The sequence below is a fragment of the Phaethon lepturus genome, unplaced genomic scaffold (assembly GCF_000687285.1).
Source record: "Phaethon lepturus isolate BGI_N335 unplaced genomic scaffold, ASM68728v1 scaffold4541, whole genome shotgun sequence".
NCBI lineage: Eukaryota > Metazoa > Chordata > Aves > Phaethontiformes > Phaethontidae > Phaethon > Phaethon lepturus.
This window is the reverse complement of record NW_010518356.1, coordinates 8,924-32,192: the sequence shown is the minus strand read 5'-3', so window position 1 is coordinate 32,192 and position 23,269 is coordinate 8,924. Positions and strand designations below refer to the sequence as shown.

The 23,269-nt window shown below is 38.2% G+C and overlaps 1 protein-coding gene across 1 annotated transcript in view; it reads right to left on the bottom strand.

The window, feature by feature from the left end:
* The window catches only part of LOC104628196 (protein unc-79 homolog), a gene marked incomplete at its 5' end in the record, with an annotated part of 35,589 nt that overhangs the window by 4,453 nt on the left and 7,867 nt on the right, over window positions 1-23,269 (bottom strand). Inside the window, 7 exons of the mRNA XM_010296700.1 lie at window positions 2,595-2,672; window positions 4,836-5,033; window positions 6,472-6,658; window positions 8,381-8,556; window positions 12,849-12,938; window positions 14,569-14,646; window positions 19,934-20,038. Of these exons, the coding sequence (XP_010295002.1) occupies window positions 2,595-2,672; window positions 4,836-5,033; window positions 6,472-6,658; window positions 8,381-8,556; window positions 12,849-12,938; window positions 14,569-14,646; window positions 19,934-20,038 (912 nt within the window). The remainder of the gene's footprint in view (window positions 1-2,594; window positions 2,673-4,835; window positions 5,034-6,471; window positions 6,659-8,380; window positions 8,557-12,848; window positions 12,939-14,568; window positions 14,647-19,933; window positions 20,039-23,269) is intronic.

The window sequence follows — 23,269 nt, the reverse complement described above, 5'->3', positions numbered from 1 at the left end:
CCCTCCCTCCAACTTGGAATGAAAAATAAATATGTAATGGTTGAAATGTTTTCACAGGAAAGAAACTTTGTTTTCCTCACCAGATTGGTAAAGATAGTCTAACATCAGATCCAAAAAATATCCTCTGAGAATACAGGGAATGGCTCAAAGGCTGCAGGAAGCGATCAAGGCTTGTCTCAATGCTGTCAGCGTGAGTTTAATTTAATAGCAAAGGCTAACACAGTACCAGGAGGAGGAAACCTCACAGCACCAAAACAAGGAGGAGATGAAGGAATGCTTATCTCAGACATAAACAAAGCTCTTCTTTCAGTGAAGGAGATAGAATTGTTTATGTCTTCTCTTTCTCTCTTGCTTGAGGACATGTTTTCCCCTCACTTGTCATACAGAAAATGGCCACCTAAGATAGCTATCCCATAAACTGCCTGGCATCATGTGACATGCACCACTTTCTCATTGTGGTGCATTAAAAATACATGTGTATTGAATCATGCAATGACTTCATTGACAAGTGAAGTTTTTGCAGCACTTGACTCCTTAGGTGGAATAAAGGACACTGCAGTAAATATAATTTTATGAATGATAAACGGCCAGGATTTGTCAGTGCTATTGTGTTCAGTTCCAAGAGGAAGTCACTGTGAATTATTAATTTTGCTGAATGAATCTCCAAAAGAGTGTTAAGAATGTTCTGTTTAAAAAAAAAAAGTATCTCTCACTACACTATGTCCTTTCCTTCAATGAAAACTAAATCTTGTTTGAAAGGCTTATAGCTAAAATAAAAGGGAAAAAAAAAGCTTTAAAGCATAAGGTAAAATTGTTTCATTATCAAAGGCATGGCAACAAAAGATTGTCTAGAATAAAACAAGCTACCAAAAAACTGCCCAGTCAACTAATATTCAAAGAATTGTCATCTTTGCAGACTTTGAAGTAGGAGTAAAAAAGTTCAGATCTTCACAGCCACTGAAGAAGAGATGGTCTCAAAGTTGAGAAGAGACGGTCTCAAAGTTGATCTTTTTCTAATTATAGAAATGCCACTCACTCACTGGTTCCTGTGTGAATAAGCTTTACACTTCTGCCTCTTTGAAGGACTTCAAACATGCAGTAAACCTTGTCCCAAATCATGACACTTCTCAGATCTAAAATATTTTTTAATTAGTTAGTTTTGGAAAAAAAAAAATGAGTAACCTGGGACTATAAATCCTATAATACTATTATGTTTATATATTGTTCCTGCAGCATTTCACTTTAGGGCTAAGTAAAGGGGATTTGGTCATCCAGATTCTTCTCTTCCATCTCCCATCCACTGAACATGAACTAAAACTTAGCACCTTAACTGTGGATTTCACAGGTTTATGACCTTGATTTTGTAGTAACAACAATGTCCTTTTAATCTGATATAGCACATTTATGATACATGCTCTCAAATATAACCCCTCTGAAAGCATTCACTTGACTTGCAACAAGAATTTGGCCCTAAAGGCCTCTCTTTTCACAGCTTTAAAACCATTCTTCATCCTTGTCGAATTCTGGACATCCTGGACTGGCTGAAAGGGAAGCCCATATGTCTTCCAGGGACAGCCATGATCAATTTAACATCCCATAGGGGCAGAGCTTCTGGAGCGAATCAAGTCATTACTGACTATAAATCTGTATTTTCACAATGACTGGGAATACTTTCATGCCAGTTGACAACAAGACCTTCAATTTTAACTACTTTTATTTTCAATTCCTGCTTGACCAGAAAGACTGGAGTAAAACAAGTGTCAGAAGTTTGGCAAAATAGAAGAACTATACAAACCAACATATTTCAGTTAGCTTCAGAGTGCGTTTAACTATTTGATTTGTTGATATTTTATGTGAAAACTCCCTTCAGAATAATGCAATGAGAAAACATGTAAAAAAGGCTAGTAAAATCAATTTATGCTTGTGAGACTACCCCAGTCATTTGGGAATCTGTTCTGAAAACACTATGGTAACCCACAGGAGACTGACCATTGATTTCCCCCCCAAAAAAAATTTTGCATGAGTGCGGCATGCAGGATTTGATTCTCCAACCAAAGAACAGCCTGATAGAAATCCTAGGGGAAAAAGATTCACTATGCCTATATGACGTAGGCATATAATAACAAGAAAACCAGTGCGGCACAAAGGTTTTGTTATCAACCTAAATGTATGTGAGGATCAGAACAGTGAGGTGATCTGCAAAGGACTTAGGATGATTAAAAGTTACATAACTGCTGAAAACTCAGACAGTACCTAGAGCTTCTCAAACTCAGTGACAGCAATTGAGTCTATTAGGGGAATAAGACCATTGCAACAATGGAAGGAGGATGCAGATCAGAAGTTCATTTTAAAAAAAAAAAAAAAAAAAAAGAGGAGTCAGGAGAGATTGGATTTGAGATTATGGTCTGGTCTGACTTCTTACCAGAGATTTTATTTTTTGTTATGCTCTACTAGGATTTATTTCTACATTACTATTCAACCTCAGCTTTTCCACTTTCTTTTTTTGAGGGAGGGGAAGCAGAGGACAGTATGTCTAGAAATCACAACAGACATGCAATATCATTAACTAAATATTCACGGCATGGCATGCCTACCTTTACAAATATAGTAGAGTTGCATTCTTGTAAAGCCTCCATTAAACTAATCACATGCAGGCACACCATTTCCACCATCTTGGAAAAAAAAAAAGCATAAAAAGAAATCAGTGTCTAGCATAAAAGTGTTGTAAGCGAAGCCAACAGTCTCTAAAAAGAATCTTCCTGGTTTTTCTTGGCAGCTATACTGAATCGCTAGATGCATATTTATTAACCACTGACATGTAAAATTAAATATTACATGAGCACATAAGGGACATTTGTCTTTAGTTTTCCCCTGATGCAGCACACCTGTTAAATATGTCACAGTGCTTGATGTATTTTAATTCTTATCACACATCAAAACAAGTTGCCTTCAGCTTTGTTCTTTTGAGACATCATAAATCATTTTACATGCCTTTGCTGTGTAGTTCTCACCAATCAGTTTGTCATAAATTGATATTTTTATTTACTGAATCTTTGAAAATTAACATACCCACAAAACTCATCATTTTTTCCCCCATCAAAAGACAATTTATTGCTCTGAACTGGCACCTAGTCCATAATTCTTGCATTTTGTACCATGAATCATGACAGATGCAAATATCAATTATTTGGTAGCAGACAGCATTTTATGTTTTATATTGTGTAAATTCATAGGTACAAGAAGATACCCTGAGCCAGCAGTGAGTATTTACAGCGCCTGTCTGAACTATGTGTAAATTCCCCTCAATAATAATAAACGTAGCCTGTTCTGTAGTGCTTTTCATCTTCAAAGCACTTTACAAACACTAATTAACCTCACAATATCCCTGTGAGATGGGCAAGCATTATTATCTACATTTCACAGAGCAATAGCTGAGGCAGAGTTTAATAACTTGCACTAAAGCCACATAATGAGATACTTTCAGAATAAGGATTGGAACTTGAGACTTCCAGGTCATATTCTTGTCCTAAGGCTTGACAAGAAGCCTTTGTGTCTGACTAAACAACTGGCTAGTTAGAAGCGTTATGCACGTTTCCTGTTCATTCAAATGGAGCTTCATGAACTACTGTTCCCAACAGTGACTTGTCAACCACAGAGACCTCACTAGATGTCAGAGGCTAAAATATCGTTTAAAGACAGCTTTAGGTGGTCCTTGCCTGGAAAGGACAAGACACAAGGGAACAGTAGCTGATTCAAAGACATTCAAGTGCAGCCCATGCAATTACAATTGAAAGGGCAAAGGTCCATACCTGCCTGGGGTGAAAGATGGCTCACATGGGGAACAGGGAATTACATAAAATAATTTCCATATAAATAGCAAGTCTCCATTTAAAAAAGAAAAAACACCCAACCAAACAAGGCATGAAAACCTCAAACCTTAAGAGCATCTGACTTAGAGGACTGGGCCTCATATAAAGAATACTTCTCACTCAAAGCTAGTATCAGGTTCTCCAGCACCAGAGCTACTAGTTACCATCTCAGTTAAAGTTAAAAAGTGGGAAACACTTTTTTTTTTTTTTTTTTTTTTTTGGTCTTCCCCTCAGAAACAAGCTCTCAACCCTAAGCCTGCAGGCCCAGAGAATCATTAGTCAATGGGAAGCAAAGGTAGCACCTATGAGAAGGCTGCTGGAACCCCTCCGGGTTCTTATTGTACAAAGCTGCTCCAACAGCAGTGTGTAGTTGAGATAAATAAATGCTTAAAAGTTATTTCCAAAAAATGGTTTGGATGATTTGTGGACATAGTGAACATTTCCCTTTCAAACCTTCTCTCTAGACATACCTCCTTCAAGTCATTCATTACTCAAAAATGTTTCCAGAGATACTTATGTAGCTTATTTTTGATGAGTAATCAATGGGTTATGAGTAGTCAAGTGCCAGCATTTGTGTTCAACATCATGTGGTAAAAAAAGAGTCAAAGGGATATAAACAGAATTACCCTAAAACACTTAGCTGCTCCTGTAAGGCAGGAGTCAGATGAAACAACAGGACCACTGTGAAGAGCAGGAAGATATATAAAATGAGACCTGATGCAGGGAGTCCTTAATCCAACCAGCAGTGACTCTAGCTCCTGATTCTGTTTCAGGCAGATCCTGGCTAGATCCTGTTTCAGGCCCACTACAACGTTAAAACACTAGTAATTAACCTTAATTTCTCAAAGGCATCAAAGTTGCTTTCTGACATTATTCATGGTCTGATGTATTCCACTGAAACATTGAAACAAAGCCAAGCCCTCTGAGTTTATTCTGTATTAAATCTGTACACAGCACCTGACTCACCACTTTGTTATGTGCCATCAGCTGTAGGATGCTAGGTGTCACTCGGCTCCAGAACTCCAGGGCTGTGAGGATTGCTGTAAAGCTAAATTCATTCTGATTCTGGACTGTAGGGGCTACTGCTGTTTGCTCACAATACACTGTCCAGAGCTGAGCAAATATAAATGCATGGAAGAGGGAACACATGTGCAGAACAGATGTCTGTAGAAACATAAAATAGAAGAAAATGTGTATTTAAATAAGTGTATTGGGACACAGCGCAGAGGCTTTCATCAAAGCACTCCTCCATCATGTATCTCACTGTGCAGTCTTGCCCCTCACTTTCCCACGCTTCTCTCCTATTAGGAACAAGTAAATCAAGTACACTCAATAAAATCTTCTCTATGTTTAAAAACTGTTTTTATATTTACAAACTAAAAACTGTGTTTGCATACACACACTCCCATGTAATCTTAGTGTAAGGCATTAAGGTCAGTCCCTTTAAAGAGAAGGTTAGTTTTGCAGAACAGCTACTCAGGACTAGTTCTGAAACTTTCTTGATGGAAAACTCCACTGCAGTCACTGGAAGGCCTGGAGGCTCTGGCACTGTATGGCTGTGTTTCAAAGATGGTGCTGGGGTTAAGTCATTCAGATTCTGATCACCTGAAAGGAAGGCTATCGTACAAAATATAACATCTTACATCTGTTCTGTTAATCTGTCATCCATTTCTACCTTGCTGGGACAGAAATGCTCAAAGTCAAGGAAAGTAAGTTTTGAAAAGCTAACAGAGAATTCATTTTGCATACTCAAATCATGGCTCTTTGCTAATACATGTTATGTATCGCAGTGTCCAAGACTCCAGGAGTGATGGACGTTAACTACTTCATTACAAGAAAACATCTCTTTCTCAGTCTGCAAATGTAACAGTGATTCATGCTCTGTGGCAGTACGACTGCACCAAACATTGCAATGGTTGCCTGGTAACTGGAAAGAGGTATTTGAAAGAGCAAAAAAAGGCCAAAGAAATGAATGGCAAGCACTGGTGTCTTGGCTGGGTGAGGGGAAAGAAAGAGGGAATTTACATACAAGATAAATGTGTAATCATTCTGCTTCTGTTGCTAATAAAAACCTGGTTGGTGTCAAAGAGTGCTGCTATATCTGTGTTAAACTACTGTCACAAATGGCTTATGATTTGCAATAACTCTTCTTGTCCAGAGCACCTCGAGAAAAAAAGTTGTGCTTGAACCATCACTGTTTGTAATTAACATTTAATTATTTAATTTTAATAAACATTTAATTACATGTCATTAATTTGGTCATAAAATTATTCATAGCAACTAGAATAACTAACCTTCTAGAGATTTGTTATAGAGATGGTCATTGCTAAAGCTTCAATTTGGAATTTAGTTTTTCCTTCCTCACTCCTATGCTGAGGTATTCTGGAATACTTGAATCTCAGGCTTAATTGTGGTGATTTCATCACCAGTTTTCTATGCATGAAGAGGCACACAAGAAATCCTAGATCCCAGGTTTTAATAAAGTTTTATCCCAGAAGAAATATGTAAGTGTTTCTTTTTTTCTTAAGAAGAAATAAATAAGTGTTTACAATAATAAGGCCAGTATATTACACATCTCCACTTAAAACACAGAATCCCTTACCTTTGATTGCTCTGGAAACCCAATCAGAATAACAATAAGGTGGTCAGCAACTTGTGAACCCGCATCCAGTGGAATAGGCATGCAAGATGACGGAGAATTTGGACAGACAACGTTGTGTGTCAGAGACCCCAGAAGTAGCCAGGACAGCAAACGAATGTGAGACACACATTCTATGAACTCTTTGGGCCTGTCAAGAAAGAGCCTTGATTACATTACAATGATGCCAAGTTCTCTGGTTTTCCCCAAAATATGGAGTCTCCTTATGCACACGAGGCAGATGCAGTCCCAGTGTGCTGGAGGGACAGATCATTGGTACAGCTTATGGGAAGACTAGAGCCACACAGAACTTGGTGGACTTGATGTACCATTAACAAGTCCAACAGAACATATTTGGTGGCTCTCAGAAACAGTCTCTATAAAAGGCTGAAACAGTCTCTATAAAAGACTAAAACAGTCACAGATTCAGCGGTTCCATACACAGTTATTTTTCACACAGGAATCATCAGAAGGGAAGGGCTGCCCAAGTGGAAATGCTCCTCCCAGATCCCTTGGACAGCACATGGCTGACAGGGCAGGAAATTCTTCATTCCGTAGAGAGCGCAGAGGCAGGTTAAGTAAGGCTTACACAGTAAGGCTGTGCCTTACTTCCACTATGTTCCACTTCTTCATTGGTAAAGTGGAGATAATTTCTCAATTCCTTAGCCTCTCCTTGGACATTGGCACCGCATGCTTTTGAAGGCAGTGACTATGCTTTTTTGTGACACTTAAGTATTAATCCACCATCTAGAGCAATGTCTAATTGTAAAGCAATGTGCTTATATAATCTAAAAAGGAGTAACACTTTTCTGGTGTCATCTTGTCTGTCCCCTTGCTGCTACAAAATTCAGATTACATACTCATTTGAATTCATAGGCACAGGAAAAAAATAATTGGTTTTCGATCAATAAATCGCAACTTACTAGGCCACTCTCACTTACTGTTTTTCATTTCTGATTTCATGTCATTGTCAAGGACTCACAGCACCAAAGAGGCATTCTATTAATTTATTTATTTTTTAAATAGACTCTGGTACAATGCTCTTCCTCAAGTACTTACAGGGTCTTAAAGGAATTCACTACCTTCAACTCAGAACACATAGTCCTTTTTTTACATGTGAGAAACTAAAGTGCAAGGAGATAACTCCATATTTCCAAAACTAGATATGCTCTACATGAAAGTACATGCAGACGTATCTACAGGACTGGAGCCTAAGCAGCTTAGGCCCCAGAATCCTGGGGCAGGCAGTCTGCGACAAAGCCTGGACAAGAATACAGGTTTGTTGAAACACAGTCCAACAGTCTACACTCAAAACATGTCGTTCGTTGTCATTGTAAGAAAAGAGACAATATCTCCCTTCACTTTGAAGATAAAACTGCAGATTATGAGTTCTCACAGTGAAAAAGGATATAACAGATGTCTTGAAGAGCAGGATTTCTCTCACCTAACTTCAACCAGATGAAGTTAGTATTTCTATCATCATATCAACAGGCTACAGTTCTCGCTCATTTGTACTCCATATTTTCAAAGAATTTCTCTGTAATCCCCAACATATTTTCTATAATTCTAGGACTGATCAAGTGCCTGTGTGTTTTGCACCATCTGTATCTCGATCAAGAAACAAGTTAATTTCCAGGGTAACACCAGTCAAGCCAATGGAGTTACCTCCACTGTTCCTTTGGCTTGTACTTTAAATATTGCATTGATGAACTCCTCAATTAAGGATCAGGGAGCTCCTGACCAGCTGTTTCAATGTCCCACGGCCACCATTCACTACTGCAGGTCTTATCTCTGAAATCTGGCAATAAACACAGAATTTTGTGAAGATTTCTAACTCATTTTAGTATTCCTTTTCGTGGAAAAGCATTCTCACCCTTGTTGCATTGCAGAAGGAGGATGGTAAAGCCAAGGCAAATATCGGATCACAGCTTTGTTGTCTCTGTGGTTTCCCCGTGTGATTTCCATAGCAGCAATCTGAGCTAAACCAACTTTCAGATGTCCACCAAATGTGTCTTCATGCAGTGGCTGAGAACAAGTCTTCATGTGACTCTGCAAGGGAAAGATCTGATTTCATACCTGAAAAGAGTATTTCACTTGAACTAAGTTCCTCCAAGTAACAGAGTATTCTATTTCATTTCCCTTCAGTTCCTTTCTCGAGGTCTCTAACTACATCTATAAAACTACAGAACAAAAATCTCAGAAATGTATTTTAAAAAATTCTCCAGTCCCTATATTAGTAACAGCTTTATGATGCAGATCTTTCCACAGAAGGCACCATTTTCAAGAACCCAGACAAAATACTAATTGTACAAAATGTACAGGCACCACCTTTGCATCAGCAAACTCAACAGCTAATGAATACAAACTAATGGTTGCACATCCAGACAGCTTAAGTGAAGCTGAAAGAATCTAACCATTTAACAAGATAGCATCTGGGCAGGAAATGCCTTCCCTGTGCAATATTCCATTTACATGTACAGAAATAAGCTGTCACTCATTCACCGGCAATATGACTGTGTTGCACTATTCAGCTGTTACAAATGCCTTTCAGCCCTGGAAATAAAAGTAAACCTTTTACCAAGAAACATGCAAATATTTATGCCTGAAAAGATAATTTATTATCCTGCTTTGTCAGCTCTAAGGAATGTTTCATTAGTGCTTCTTGAGATAATTCTATAACTCTAATTAATCCAGGTCATCAGTTATTAAATTATTATAACAGGATAAAAATCAGTGGACAACAATATTTTATAACAGTTAAGTATCTGAGCCCAGCAACTTACACGCTCAAAAATCACTTGAAGCTTCTTTGAAGAGAAAAAAAGGTAATATACCAGCATGAATATCTGACAACTTTGTTACAGAGCCAGGTAAAAAGGACAGACAGGTATGCAGGCAGATACATTATATTTCTTAAAAAATGGTGGAATTTTCTAAATAAAATATTGCTGAGCTTTACCAATTAAAATGCACAGAAACAATAAACTGGAATGTGATTATTGTGAGAATTAACATAACTTTTTTATAATGCAGTAATCACTAATATGCAGGACTGAAAACAATTAACCTCTTTCAAAGAAAGCATTCTCAGACATGCAAAATAAGACATTGGAAATGAATAAACAGCTTTATTTTTGTTTATTGATTTTCTAAAGAGAGTAGCAATTTCAAAATTTTAAAACCAAGATTAAACCTTTGCTGTTGGGATTGTTACTGGCCATATAAATCATATAGCATTCTTTGTGTTAGTTTGGTAGTCCAGATGCTGTTGATAATACATACTCGTAGTAAGAAGCTATACAGCTGGATAATCTTAGGACTCAATTCCTAGGAACACCTCTGTTAATAAAACCCAAGCACTATAAGTAAATATATTAAATGAGGTTACAGGAATTTGAATCTAGATGTTGTGAATTTGTTTAAAGTTATGACTACTTGTAGACTTAGAAATGCTTACAAATCTTTTCCCAACTATGTTGGAACCAGAGAATAAGTTTATCTGGTCTGGTTAAATAAGAACTGCCTTTTCATTTTCCAAAGACAGCCCAAACTTATTCTTTACATCACATAAAATTATTGTCATATTTGACTCTCCTATTACATGAACCTTGATCTCAGATTCCTGTATTACATGGCTGTCCTGGTTTCGGCTGGGATAGAGTTAATTTTCTTCCTAGTAGCTGGTATAGTGCTGTGTTTTGGATTTAGTATGAGAATAATGTCGATAACACACTTATATTTTAGTTGTTGCTAAGTAGTATTTATACTCAGTCTAGGACTGTTCAGCTTCCCATGCTCTGCCAGTGAGGAGGTGCACAAGAAGCTGGAGGGGGCACAGCCAGGACAGCCGACCCAGACTGGCCGAAGGGATATTCCCTACCAGGTAACACCATGCTCAGCATACAGACCAGAAGGGAGTTTGCCAAGGGGTGGTGACTGTGGCTTGGGAACTGGCTGGGCATCAGTCAGCCGGTCGTGAGCAATTTTATTGTGCATCACCTGTTTTGTATATTATTATTATCATTCCTTCCTTTTCTGTCCTATTAAACTAACTTTATCTCAACCCATGAATTTTACTTTCTTTTCCCCGATTCTCTCCCCCATCCCACTGAGGGGGAGAGTGTGCTAACGGCTGTGTGGTGTTTAGCTGCCTGCTGAGTTAAACCACAGCAAGTATTTTTTTAGAACTCAATGGGATTCAAGGCATATGGTCAACAGGGTAAAAACTTAACAAAAGGGACATTTTTTCCAGTAAAAAAAGGTTACTGCAAGTTTCAAGAGACATTAGTTTCAGTTTAGCTGGGATTCTTCTTCCTTTGTAGTAAGCATTATTAACTTGCCATAAGGTCTCCCCTTCTGAGGCATGAGGTGGGGTGGAGGGGGCAGGGGGACAGTGAGCCAGTGAGTGTGCGAGAAACGAGTAGGGTAACAGTTTTCTTCTCATTGCTTCATAAATAAACTCCAGTATCAAAATCCACTATGGGTTATCATTTATTCTGTCTTGCCTGCCACAGAATGCTTGCATGAACTTGTGGAATGAAATACTCCAGTGTGTTTCCAGGACTTTCAGCAAAGGACGGGGGCAGAAGTAGAGGGGCCCTTTCAGGGAAACACTATAGTGATTTATCAGGAAAACAGACCATCGACACCCTTTGTTAGCAGATGCACTCTGTGTTACAGAAGCACAAATGGCTCTTGAGGTTAGAAACAAATGCAAGAGCTTGGTCAAAGAACTTCCCTAGAAAACCACATGCGCCAAGCCCAGGCACGTAAGCGATGGCAATGTGATTCGTACCAGCCAGAACAGGACAGCACTGCTTTTCTGTATCTGTCAACTGAGCTTCAGATCACATAAAAGCAGCTTGGCAGCTACTTGACTGTGCCCAGTGATGAAATGACCTCCTTCAGTTGACAAATTTTCCCTCGGATCACCGAATGGCTGGTGTACAAGGACTAAAACTCCTACTGAGATTTCAGAACGAACGGGATGCATCTTTGACAGCATAGACTATCCTCCATACCTGTAACGGTCCCTCTGCTGCACTCCCACACCATCCATTTGTCCTGCCAGCTTTGCGCAAGTTAGAAGCACCTAACTAGTCACACCTCTGCCTCCATTTCATGTGCTGAAGGAAATCCACCCTCGTGCAGGGTACCCACATGTAACTCAAAGGACTGCAATCTAACTTTGCCTGGCATTGAGAACTGACAGATGGTTCCCCTATAAGACATGGGCTTTCCCTCTGCAAAAAGGATTTTACCACCAAAGTTTCACCTCCAGCTCAGTGCTCACATAGCACTCAGCTTCAGACGGTACAATAGAACTACCTGATGGGATAGTGTTATGCTAAATAAAATATATATTGCCCCCTCCACAGCAATATGACTGAACATTAGCAATATATTAAGTGAAATATTTTATTTAAGCTATTAACAGTAGATGCTACTTTGCTAGCAAATGAAACAGCTACACTTCCATTATTTCCTATTATACAGCAGCAATATTGCTTAGCCTAGTTCTTTTCTAAAACATCTTGAAGAATTTCCATTTTTTAGGAAATTTAATAGATACTAGCTTCCCTCATAAAACAGAAACTCCAGGTTTTGACCAGCTAATTATTACCACCATGTTTTCATGAAATTCATTCCTAAATAAAATATTTTATGTTGACAGAAGTATTTTCCTATCACTCTTCTTATAATTTAGCATCAAAGTAATGTACAGAAACCAAACAGCAGGTTGGACTACATAGGTAATGACTGCTCAGTTTTTCCCACCTGAACAGAATATAACCTGATAATGAAAACAACATCATCCATATGAAAAAGGACTCCCCCCCCCCCTTTTTTTTTAGGTCAATTACTGCATTTTAATAATCTCTGAGCTTCCAATTAACTTAACTGTCTGTTTGTTTATATATGAGAGACACAGGATTCCTCCAGAAGAGTGTAATTAGTTGTAAAGGCAAAGAGTTTTATGTTTCCACGGGTTATATTAAACACTACTACTTCTCACAGTGATTTTGGTATGACATTAGCTTATCATCAACATTGCAGGAAAACTTGTCATTAGCTTATCAGTATTTCAGAAAAATCAAGCCTGCATTTTTACTGTGTGCTCTCTATATTTGAATCAGCCCCCATTTCAACACTGCATAAGCTACTTTTTACTGATCCCCCAAAAGTGTCTAATCCATAACAGTACAAATATTTTTTTAAAAAAAAAAGAAAAAAAAACCTCAAAGACTTCCAACTGTTTCTCCCAGGCAGGTTCACTACAGAAAACATGTTTTTGTTAAAAAAGCACATGTATTTTAAATCAATGTATGCCCAGAACCAACCTTTAATTTTGTTAAGGTATGCATATCTGCAATGAAATCCAGCACTTCCCCAACATATTGCCTCATGCATTCCATTGCTGCTGTTCCACACTAGAACATAAAAGAAATAAGTTTAAATACCAGATTTCAGATACGTTCATGTTTCTGTCTTTGTTTCTTGTTCACCAGAATACAACTTTTCTCTCTCAAATTCTCTATTTTACTTTTTAGTTCAATTACTTTAATTACGAATAGTTATTCTTTGACATTTTCAACCTTAATGATTCTGTGATTACCATCATTAGGTATCTTTTTTTAAATTTGTTTTTATTAGGTATCTTTTTGAAGATGCCAAAACCTACTGTAGTTTTTACAAAGTCATAGGCTCAGGGCAGAACATTACAGTAAAGTTTACAGGAGAAAACTACTTACTCTGATGTCTATTTAATTGCCTACACGTTGAGGCACAGAAGCTATTACCCTATCTTGAGTATACAAATGAACCAGATTTAGTTGTGATCACAAAATTATTAAGCCATAATGGAGTTTTAGTGGCTGAAATTTGAAAAACTGCTAGCATTCTATTTTTAAGCAACTGATCTGGGTGCTTCTCATTTTTGTATGTTAATATCAATCTACACTGTGTTGAACTATACCGCCTTCTGGCTTTTGAAATGCTATGCCTGTCAGTTCCCTTGACAGAATAACAAACAGGAAAACAAGGTCACTGGTAGCCCTGTCAGCATATCCTCCATCCAGTTTATTTGGACTAAGGATTCCACATGGTTGCTAAAATACTGAATAATAGAATTATAAAATATACTATACTCAGACCTCAGAAAATAATGCTCAGTTGCAAAAGACTTCTCTCCAACCATCTATTCTGTTTCATTCAAGCAGCAGGCAGCCTATGGTTTCTTCTGAAATGATCGCTTTTCTACCATACCTTGTAACACCAATGTCAGTCTATCTATTTAAAGCAAGCATATATTAAAATATTCTGTTGGGAGGAAAGGTGTTATTAAAGATTTTCATTAAAAAAAAAAAAAAATCACACACTTCAGAAGACAGGAAGGTCCTACTAGGAAAGATCCTACTAGGTCAGCCCTAAAGCTGACAGAGACACACATATACACAAATGAGTTTTCCTCAGCTTCTGAACCAGATCTGGGCTAACCCTCATCCATCTGTTTGGGTACTCAGTCACATGTGTCATGGAACAAGTCAAGACCTTCAATTGTGCTACATCCTCACATATTCACCAGGTGTATATTCAGTACCTAGGCAATTAGGAGTTCTGGTAATTTAGCTACACTTAACAGCAGGATATAGGTTAACACATTACCAGAAAAATACCATTCACTCCTTCTTTAACCAGATAATCTTTTGTGAGAATGGAGGCAATGGCTTGTGGCTTTCCTCCCTGCAATTTTTCCTCAATTTTTTGAGGCATTCAGATGGTCTGTTCCCCACATGTTGACATCCTGATCGCAGGCTCAAGCTGCAGTCAATTACATGACTAAAGATTATCAGTGAAAGTAAGGGAAGCAACGTCAAGATCAGAACTTTTCCAACATTAATAAAAAGGAAGAAGCATCTCAACCTCTGCCTGCAATACACCTTGCCAACCAGAAGAGAAATGAAAAGGAAAGAACATTAAAATGAAGCAAAGTGAGCTGACTACGATAAATTTTTTTTTAAAAAAACAAAACTAAGAGATGGAGTTTGATTCAGTACTTACTCCGGGCATAGAGGCAATCATCTGTTTATGCAAGATTGTTGACTCAGCTAGTTTTGTTCCAGCATCTGCACAAACAAACTAAGAAGAAATTAAAGACAAGTTATTTTTTTATTTTTGGAGGAACCTGAAGACACTAGTAAGTTATAAATGACTTTATTAAAATCACTTCAGATCTCTTCTTGCTTTTATTCATGGTAATTTGCCTTTAGAGCTCTCTTTCTTTATAAAAAACCTGGTTAACTCACCATTATAAATGAGCTAATTTTAATGAAAAAAAAATTCTACTTTAATGAGCTTAATTAACACATATATGCTGTGCAGGAGCAATTTGAATAATATTTATTACTATATAATAAATCAGACATTCTTTATGAGCAAAATCTTTGCTATTCCTTGCATATCTCAAATGTTCCTCTTTCATTATAGAGTAAACCATGATAGAGGATGATAAGGCAGTGTGCCATGTTCTTCACTGTGATATTACAACATTTTCGCTGAAGTTCTACAATGTGAATTACATGAACAATTTTTTTTAACAAAGTTGAGAACATACTGGTATGGTGTGGTATAACTTCTGCATAATACAGGCCATAATGCTACAAAAACATAAGCTGTTTCTGACAGAAGGTCAGTATCGTTCTATTATAGTAGAATACCTCTAATTGCTTTTCTTATGCTTTTATTTTCCTTGCCTTTTTTTTTTCTTCTTTTTATTTCCCAATGCCTTGACCCAAAATCTCTGACGTCCACATCATTCATATATTAGATCTGCTAATACTGTTATTTAATCATTATAAGCTTCAATAATGCATTGGACACCCTGCAGATGATTTGTTTGTTCCTAAAACTTGTTGTCTTAATGTTGTATTTGCACTTGAGCAATTTCTGTCCATCATGATGCAATGTAAATTTTCTAAGAAAGAACAGACAGAAAAGAACTGTCAAACTAAGGTCTAAGCCTTAATTTTCTTTCTTGAAAATGAATACTGTGGTACCTTCAGAACCTGAGACAGGTATTGACCACACAATATATTTGACAATTGTCTGATGCATGTGTATTAGCAGTACTCTCAATGACTGACCGTTCTCTTTGAAGACATTTCGAAATATCCTTTACAGACCTAGAATTTACTTACACTTCCATGAGCTTTACCTTTCTATGACAGATTTAGTCTGAACTCAGACTGCCTACCAAGACTTGGAAACTACTCAACCTATGTCTTGACAAGTAGTCTGTTCTTTGGGATAAATACCAGAAAGAAAGACATACCCGAGTTTAGATTAATAATCTAATTAGGTATCCTCAGACATAGGCCTGGCTCCAGTTGACTTTTCTCCTGGTTAGAATTTATTTTACACCAGAATAAGCCAAATGGAAATAAAACAAGAATGTAACTCATAGTTCAGTTGAGAGGTGGCCTGGTGCTCTTCTGTACCACAGCTCTAATAATTACATGGGAAGCAAAAGAAAGCTTTAGGATTATGGGCCCTATCAATCCAGTAAAGACAGCTGAGTCTTAGTTCAAACAGCAACTATGACTCTCCACTTCTTTTTTAAAAGAAGGACCATTAATTGGGCAAATAGATGACCGATTTTCTCCTAATGCACCCTATCTCAGAAAGAGCAATGCTGATGCTGGGTCTGCTGGACAACAGATATGATATTTTCCTGTGTGAAGGATTTCTCAGTCAACCATTTGTGTGTAGATTAGGGTTCCCTTGTACTACCATTAGATGCATAAAAGGACCACAACACCCTGAAGAATCTGTATGTGTATATTTAGCATCCAACAGCAAGTTCACTGCACTGCTAAAGACATTGTACAGCACTCACCATATAAGTCAACAAAAAACCCTTGTCAAAGACAAATGTCATTTATTGCAGACAACATTTTCTTTTAAGAACAATAATAAGAAGCAGCAGCCAAAGCAACCTCTGCTGGCTTCCTGTAAGCTTTCTACATCTTTTGCACAGAGGAGTTTGGGTTAAGTAAGAGATATTAATTTATATGTGAAAAACAGCTGACAAACTCCATTCCATTCCTAATGAATAATTAGGCCTTGTTTAGCTTATCCATCTCATCATCAGACTGCCAGTTCCAAGGATCCTTTCTAAAGTTGCAATGCAGTTCAAAGAAGATGGAGAAACCAAACTCAAAATGAAAGATTTATTGTATTTCCAGTCCAATTCACTGTCATTTATGTTGTCTCCTTCCACGAATACTATAATACATTAAGATGTTACTGGCAAGAGATTTAATCCCAGCCATTATAAAGAAAAAAGTAAAGAAAAATACTGCCACACTGCAAAAAGATGAGAAATGGGCAAATAATTGCCATGCCTCTTACTAGCATTGTCTGCTGAGATATAGCTGCAGAATAATGTCTGAATGGGAATATCTGCTGATTGTAGTGAATTATCTATATACCATAATTTAGCTATATTATACCTCCATTCATAATCAAGAGTTTTTAAAATATATATCCTTATAAACATATTTTATATATATATTAAATTCTTCCATTCAGTAATTAGTAAACCAGATCTTCACAGAAACATAAACTGGAACCACTAGATATACACTGATTTACATGAGCTGAAGGTCCAGACCAAAATAGGAGGCACCTAAACAAAACAGGTCAGATAGATACACTGAACCTTAGAGCTTGACTGAATAAGCAAATCCTAATGAAACACTAATATAATTTGAAGTCAATGGAAATCCTGAAGATGTGGGCTGGTGAAATGTGAGTGGGAGAAAAGTAGTGAGAAACAAAATGCTGTGTGAAGATTCAGTTCCTATGGAAACCCATGGAACAGCAGCATGTACATGATTGCTTTTATTTGCTAGGATAAATCAAGGAGCCAGACTTTCTGTACCCTGTATCATCCAGGACACCTATGCAATGATTGGGGTGATCTGGTTAAAATTCTTATTCTTTGTAAAGTGGGATGAAGTTAACTCTCATCTTAGCACTGATGTCACCAGTGACACTGATGGCACCATGCAATCTGGATGGATGTGGGTGTCAAATGTACATTCCTAGAAATTCCTTTGTTAGTCAGCCCATGACTGATCTATCATCAAAGTGCTCCCAACTCCTTTGTTATCTTGAACATTTTGGCTGAATCTCTGTGCTGTGTGCACTGTCTGTATAGAGTCTCATATACAGGCTAGCATGTCCATGGGGACACGACTGTCTTGGAAATTAAAATCATTTCCGTTTGGTGCTGTGTTAACCCTGCTACAGCTTAATGGATTCAAAACCATCCAATTTGAGTTAATATTGTAGTGGCTTCCTGTGGTGAGGTGACCCAACCCCTTTATTCTATTAATGACACCAAAGAAAAAATAATGAAATACAGACGTGTTTTTACTAGTAGGTTTCTTAAATTACAACAATGCTTAAGATGGGTTTAGTGGTTACTATGGTATTTATATTCACAAGGCTGTTGAATGATTCAGACCACATACTACTGAGGGCTGCCAATTTGCACAGTCAATGGGAGAAGTACTCATCACGTCTACAGTAGGCATCTATGGCAGATGGTCTGAATACAACCCCTATTCTTTACCATTGACTGCATAAAACAGAATCTGGCTGCTTTGGATAGCAGGAAATATGAATCACTTCATAAGTCTCTGAAAGAGAGACACCATAAAAGACATTTATATCCACATTAGGTGCTGTTGTGTAAGGTATGAATACACCCCAAAGCACATACAGCATATGGGAACAGTGGTAGGAGGAAAACCCAGGCCATCATCATTTTATCTAGAAAGATAAAGATAATGTAAGAGAGAGTTTTGCTTACTATGTCTATCAGGTGATTGATTCGATGTGAAGGACAAGTGTTTACCACTTACTTAAACCCCACTGCCAAAACTGACATGGCATGTTTGCAGTCTCAAATGAGGAATTCAAGACTGACTACACTGTGGGATTTTGACCTTTTGAGGTACCACAGGACTGAGTTACACAACGGAGCAATGCAGAAAAATTGCTTTATTCTGTAATACAGGAAAAGTCAGTTCAAGTCAACAAACACCAATGCACACGGTATCAAGCTGCATCACTGCATCCATAAGACAGAAAGAGGTTGGTGGTTAAGTTATTTGATGGTCTTGGCTGGGACTGAAAAAAGAAGTGTGGGCTTATAAGGGAAGAAAAAAAAAGGTGGGAAATTTCTGCTTTTTAAATGAAAATGGACTAAAAAAAAAAACTCTTTACCATCAAAAGAAAAAAAACACAAGTATTATTCTTTCCCACCCCAAATTCTTCTCCTAACATTGATGGCATAATAATTGTTTTCAGAGTTAACCTAACTGCTATATAATTTCACTTGTCAGTATTATTTGTCTGTCAACTGGCAATCACTTATTTACTATGGGTAATGTACCAGTACTCAAAAGAAAATGAGCCCATAGTAAGCTATATGAAGCTTTGACCCCATAATAGGAGGTGAAAGAGTGAATGGAGCTGTGATCCTTGGAGCTTTATGAATGATCTACATAATGACCATCTTGCCTGAACCTTATGGAGTGCTGTTACGCTGGTCCCCTATCATTTAAAGTTACAAAACCCATATAATAGTTCATTGTAAACAATGAGAGCCCATCTGTGATGAAAATTGATGGATTTCAATAAATTGTTTTTGCAGGACAGGCTTGTGGTGCCAAACAGTGCCACACTGGGCATTTCAGAGGCAGCAAGATTTTTCACAAGTTTGTATCTTAATTCCTCAGATACACCTATGAAAAAGCTAGCTTAACCCCTATGTCAGCCATCTACAGAATGAAAGGAACAGAAATATTGTCTATGTATTCTTTGCTGGAAAATTCCATGTTAAAAAAGAACAGCCTTTAGGGACTGCGGACAGCTTACTTCCTGCCTGAATAGACAGAAACTGAGTTCTGGTCCATGATCAACGAGCACCCCTTCCCACACAAACTGCTCACTGGCTTTGGGGCTACGATATGAAGACAAGGCAACAAGTGGGGCAGCTGCCCCATCGGGACATGGTTTGAAGCTCTTGGGACTCGATCCTTATGGGTCCCTTCTAACTTGAGATACATTCTATGATCCTCGATACATCAGCAATGATGCACATGTCATTATTATCCTGGGAAATGTGGATTCTTAATTTAGTTTCTTAAATTTTAGTGTGGTAGTCTGAATGTATGCACCGATGGTTACAAATGTAACTGGATTTTGACTCAAAAAATTCTTGCTTCCCATGACATTGCTGGTACTTTCTGTAACCATGTTGGACTTGCTTCCCCCTACCCCCCCCCCCCCCCCCCCCGCCTAATTTTGGGCCAAGACAGGATCAGTACAAGAATTACATGAGAATCTCGTGTACCTGCACCAACAGCAGCAGATTCATGTCTGGTAAGGGTGATTTTAACTTGAGTGCCTGCAGTAACTCCAATATGACACTGCGTGTCAAGTAGAATTTGTCCCTTTCCTACAACAGAAAAACACAGAATTATGAATGTCCTGAAATTCACTGACACCCACTAGTAAACCATAAAGATACTTTTTATTTAAGTTTGAAAACAAAAAAGTTTAAAAAGTGTACTGGTTTCTCGGGTCTTATGAAAAAGTAGGTATAATTCATAATTTATGTAATTCTACAGACTTGAACGGACATCGATGAGGGTTATTCTCCTTTGACATTGTATCAGGTACTATATCCAAGATTTTAATATTTCACATGTGAAATAGACAGATTTTATAAAACAGTTATGGAGCCCAGGATTGCAGTGTAGCTTTCACTAAGTAGTTCCATATAAAGCAAAAAGGAGAATGCAGTAAGGACTGACACAGGAGAACAAAACTGGCAATAGTATTTACCATTATTCTTTCATCAAACCTGCCAGAAATGGTCTACATTTTACCATACTTTTTTCCTGCTGTCATTCGCCTTAAAATAAGTTGCCTGCACTAAGGCAGCTTGGACATCTATTTTTGTTTATTAGACTAGCAGTACTTTTCCATTTACACAATAAAAACCGTCTTGGCTACAGCTGCTACAACAGAAACATTTTAAAACATAGGGGAGAATCAGCTAATAGAGATTAGAACATAGAAGTCTAAGAATAGAGTTGCAGAGCTGAGAGTGCAAGGAGGTACAAGAGATAAGATGAGCCTATTATAGATCTTTCTTTGACATTTGCTGACTTTAGATGATAAGATAAAAATGTGGAACAAATCTACAACCTGCTACTGACCGCAGCAACTCAAGAATTCTGAACCGCAGGAGGACTTACACTGAGCTCTCTTTCACATGACCATTAGAGATTAAATCATGTCTAAGAAAGAGAGCATATCCAAAGGGTGCTTTAAGATTTAAAGGTTCGTGTCTTCCATCTTGTAAATCTTATGCACTTGCCTGCTCACTTAAGTTAAATGTGTGGAACTTTCTACTCAGTCAGGGCCTCAGTTCTCTGTGACATCTGTAAAATGGGATAATAATGTTTGCCTCTTCCTCAGAGAAGTCTTGTGAGGTTTAGTTAGTGAGGGTCTTCAAATTGACCCTCACTGGCCACCTCCAGCTGCACACAGTAGCAAGTGCAGCCAAAAGGGAAGGAGTTGGAGGAGATTAATCGCTGGAAGTGAAAGTGAGCTTGGCTTGCAGCAAACCAAGAAGCCAGTCACCAGCATTCCTCCTCAGAAAGCTGATGTCACCACATTGTATCTGTGTAGCATACCACCAAACAAAGCATACAGCAACAGTGCGTGCCTCCCTGCCGTGGTTTAACCCCAGCCAGCAACTAAACACCACACAGCCGCTCGCTCACTCCCTGCCCTGCAGCAGGATGGGGGAAGAGAATTGGAAGGGTAAAAGTGAGAAAACTCATAGGTTGAGATAAGAACAGTTTAATAATTGAAGTGAAATAATAACAACAACAACAAATTGTAATAAAAAGGAAAATAACAAAGAGAGATAAATAAAACCAAGAAAGACAAGTGATGCAAATGAAAACAATTGCTCACCACCAACTGACCGGTGTTCAGCCAAACCCTGAAACAGCAGCCCCCCGGCCAACTTTCCCCCTAGTTTTATTGCTGAGCATGACATCATATGGTATGGAATATCCCTTTGGCCAGTTGGGGTCAGCTGTGTCTCCTCCCACATACCTTTTAATGAAAACACATTTTAAATATTAGCCCCTGATTTGGGAGAAGGTGCCAAAACAACAGAATAGTATGTCTTTCACGGACATTATGATGCCAGTCTATGAATCAAGAGACTTTACTTCAAGCTCCTAGTTTGATCTTCAGTTGCATGGAGTGTGCAGAAAGATAACACATGCAGCTGATGGAATGGGCCCCAAACTGCACTGGTCCTTGGACTACATTGCTATAGTCTAGGCAGCTAAACTCACAGAAAGCTAACATTCCAAAATCAATTAAAAAGGAAAAAAAAAAAAAAAAAATCATTCCCTTATGGGAGCAGCAAGCACTGGATCAGTTCAGCTGTATTATGAAACCATTACTTGAGGGGACAAGTAACCAAAAGTCATACATCCCACATGCATGAGTGGTGCTCTGATAAGAATAATACAATAAAAGAACATCCAGAAGAGGTCAGACCAGAACAAATGTCCTCAGTACCTTACCTCCAATAAGGCCTTAAAGCAGATGCAAAAGGAAGAATAAAAACAAGGCAAGCATGTATAATTCCCACTATTACTCTCCTAGCCACCAACTATTTTCAGCTCAGGGAACTTCTGAGTTCAGTGTGGTTTCCATATAATTCATAACTCTCAGTGAATTTCTCTTCCACATTTGTTTCCACTGACTTCTTGGATCCCTGTCAATTTTTAGCACCCACAGTACTTGGCAAGGAGTCACACACTGTTGAAGAACCACTTCCCTTTACTTGCTTTGACACTGGTTCCTACAAAATATGTTGTTCTTGTACTGAAAAGGCATGAAATTACCCATGCCTGTCTGGTTCACTTGTGACCTGACAGACGTCTCACATTCCCATCAGCTGTTACTTTTTCAGACCGAGGAGCCCTAACTTAGTTGCTCTGTATGTGGAACTCATCCCACTGTTTGATTGTTCCTGTTACCATTACCTGAACTTTCTCCGATTGTACTATGTTCTGATTGGCAGCAGGGAACCAGAGCGGTGCACAATACTCAAGGTGCAAATAAACCCTGATTACTTGCTGCTGAATTCTAGCAACAGCAACCCCTCCAACTGTCGTATGCCTTCACGGTCTTGAGACACATAGATAAAGCAGTGCCATGCTAAGACAGTTGACAATTACATCCCCCAAAACACCAGACAGAAGTTCCTATCAGTGACCCGGTACAGTAGCCTGCACATACTGGAAGAGAGGTAAAACTCTTTCAGAAGCATTCGGCTATTTTACAGACTAACACCTATGATACACAGGATATAATTGGGCCATAATAAATTGCTTTGTCAGACCACTGGGAGGGAAGCATAGGCTTCATGAACCCCAGCTTCCCTTGGCTCTAAGGGTAACAACAACAGTGAGCTACCTCTTTCTCAAAGAAGTCTCCTATCTCAGAGTCTAAACTCTTAATGTTTGTTATGCACATGCAGTGCAGAGAGATGAAGCAAAATCAAGCAAAATGTTTTTTGACATCCGACCTTTTGCTTCTTGCACTGTAAATCAGGAGTGATGACGCTGAAGTCAATAGCCCAGAGTATCCT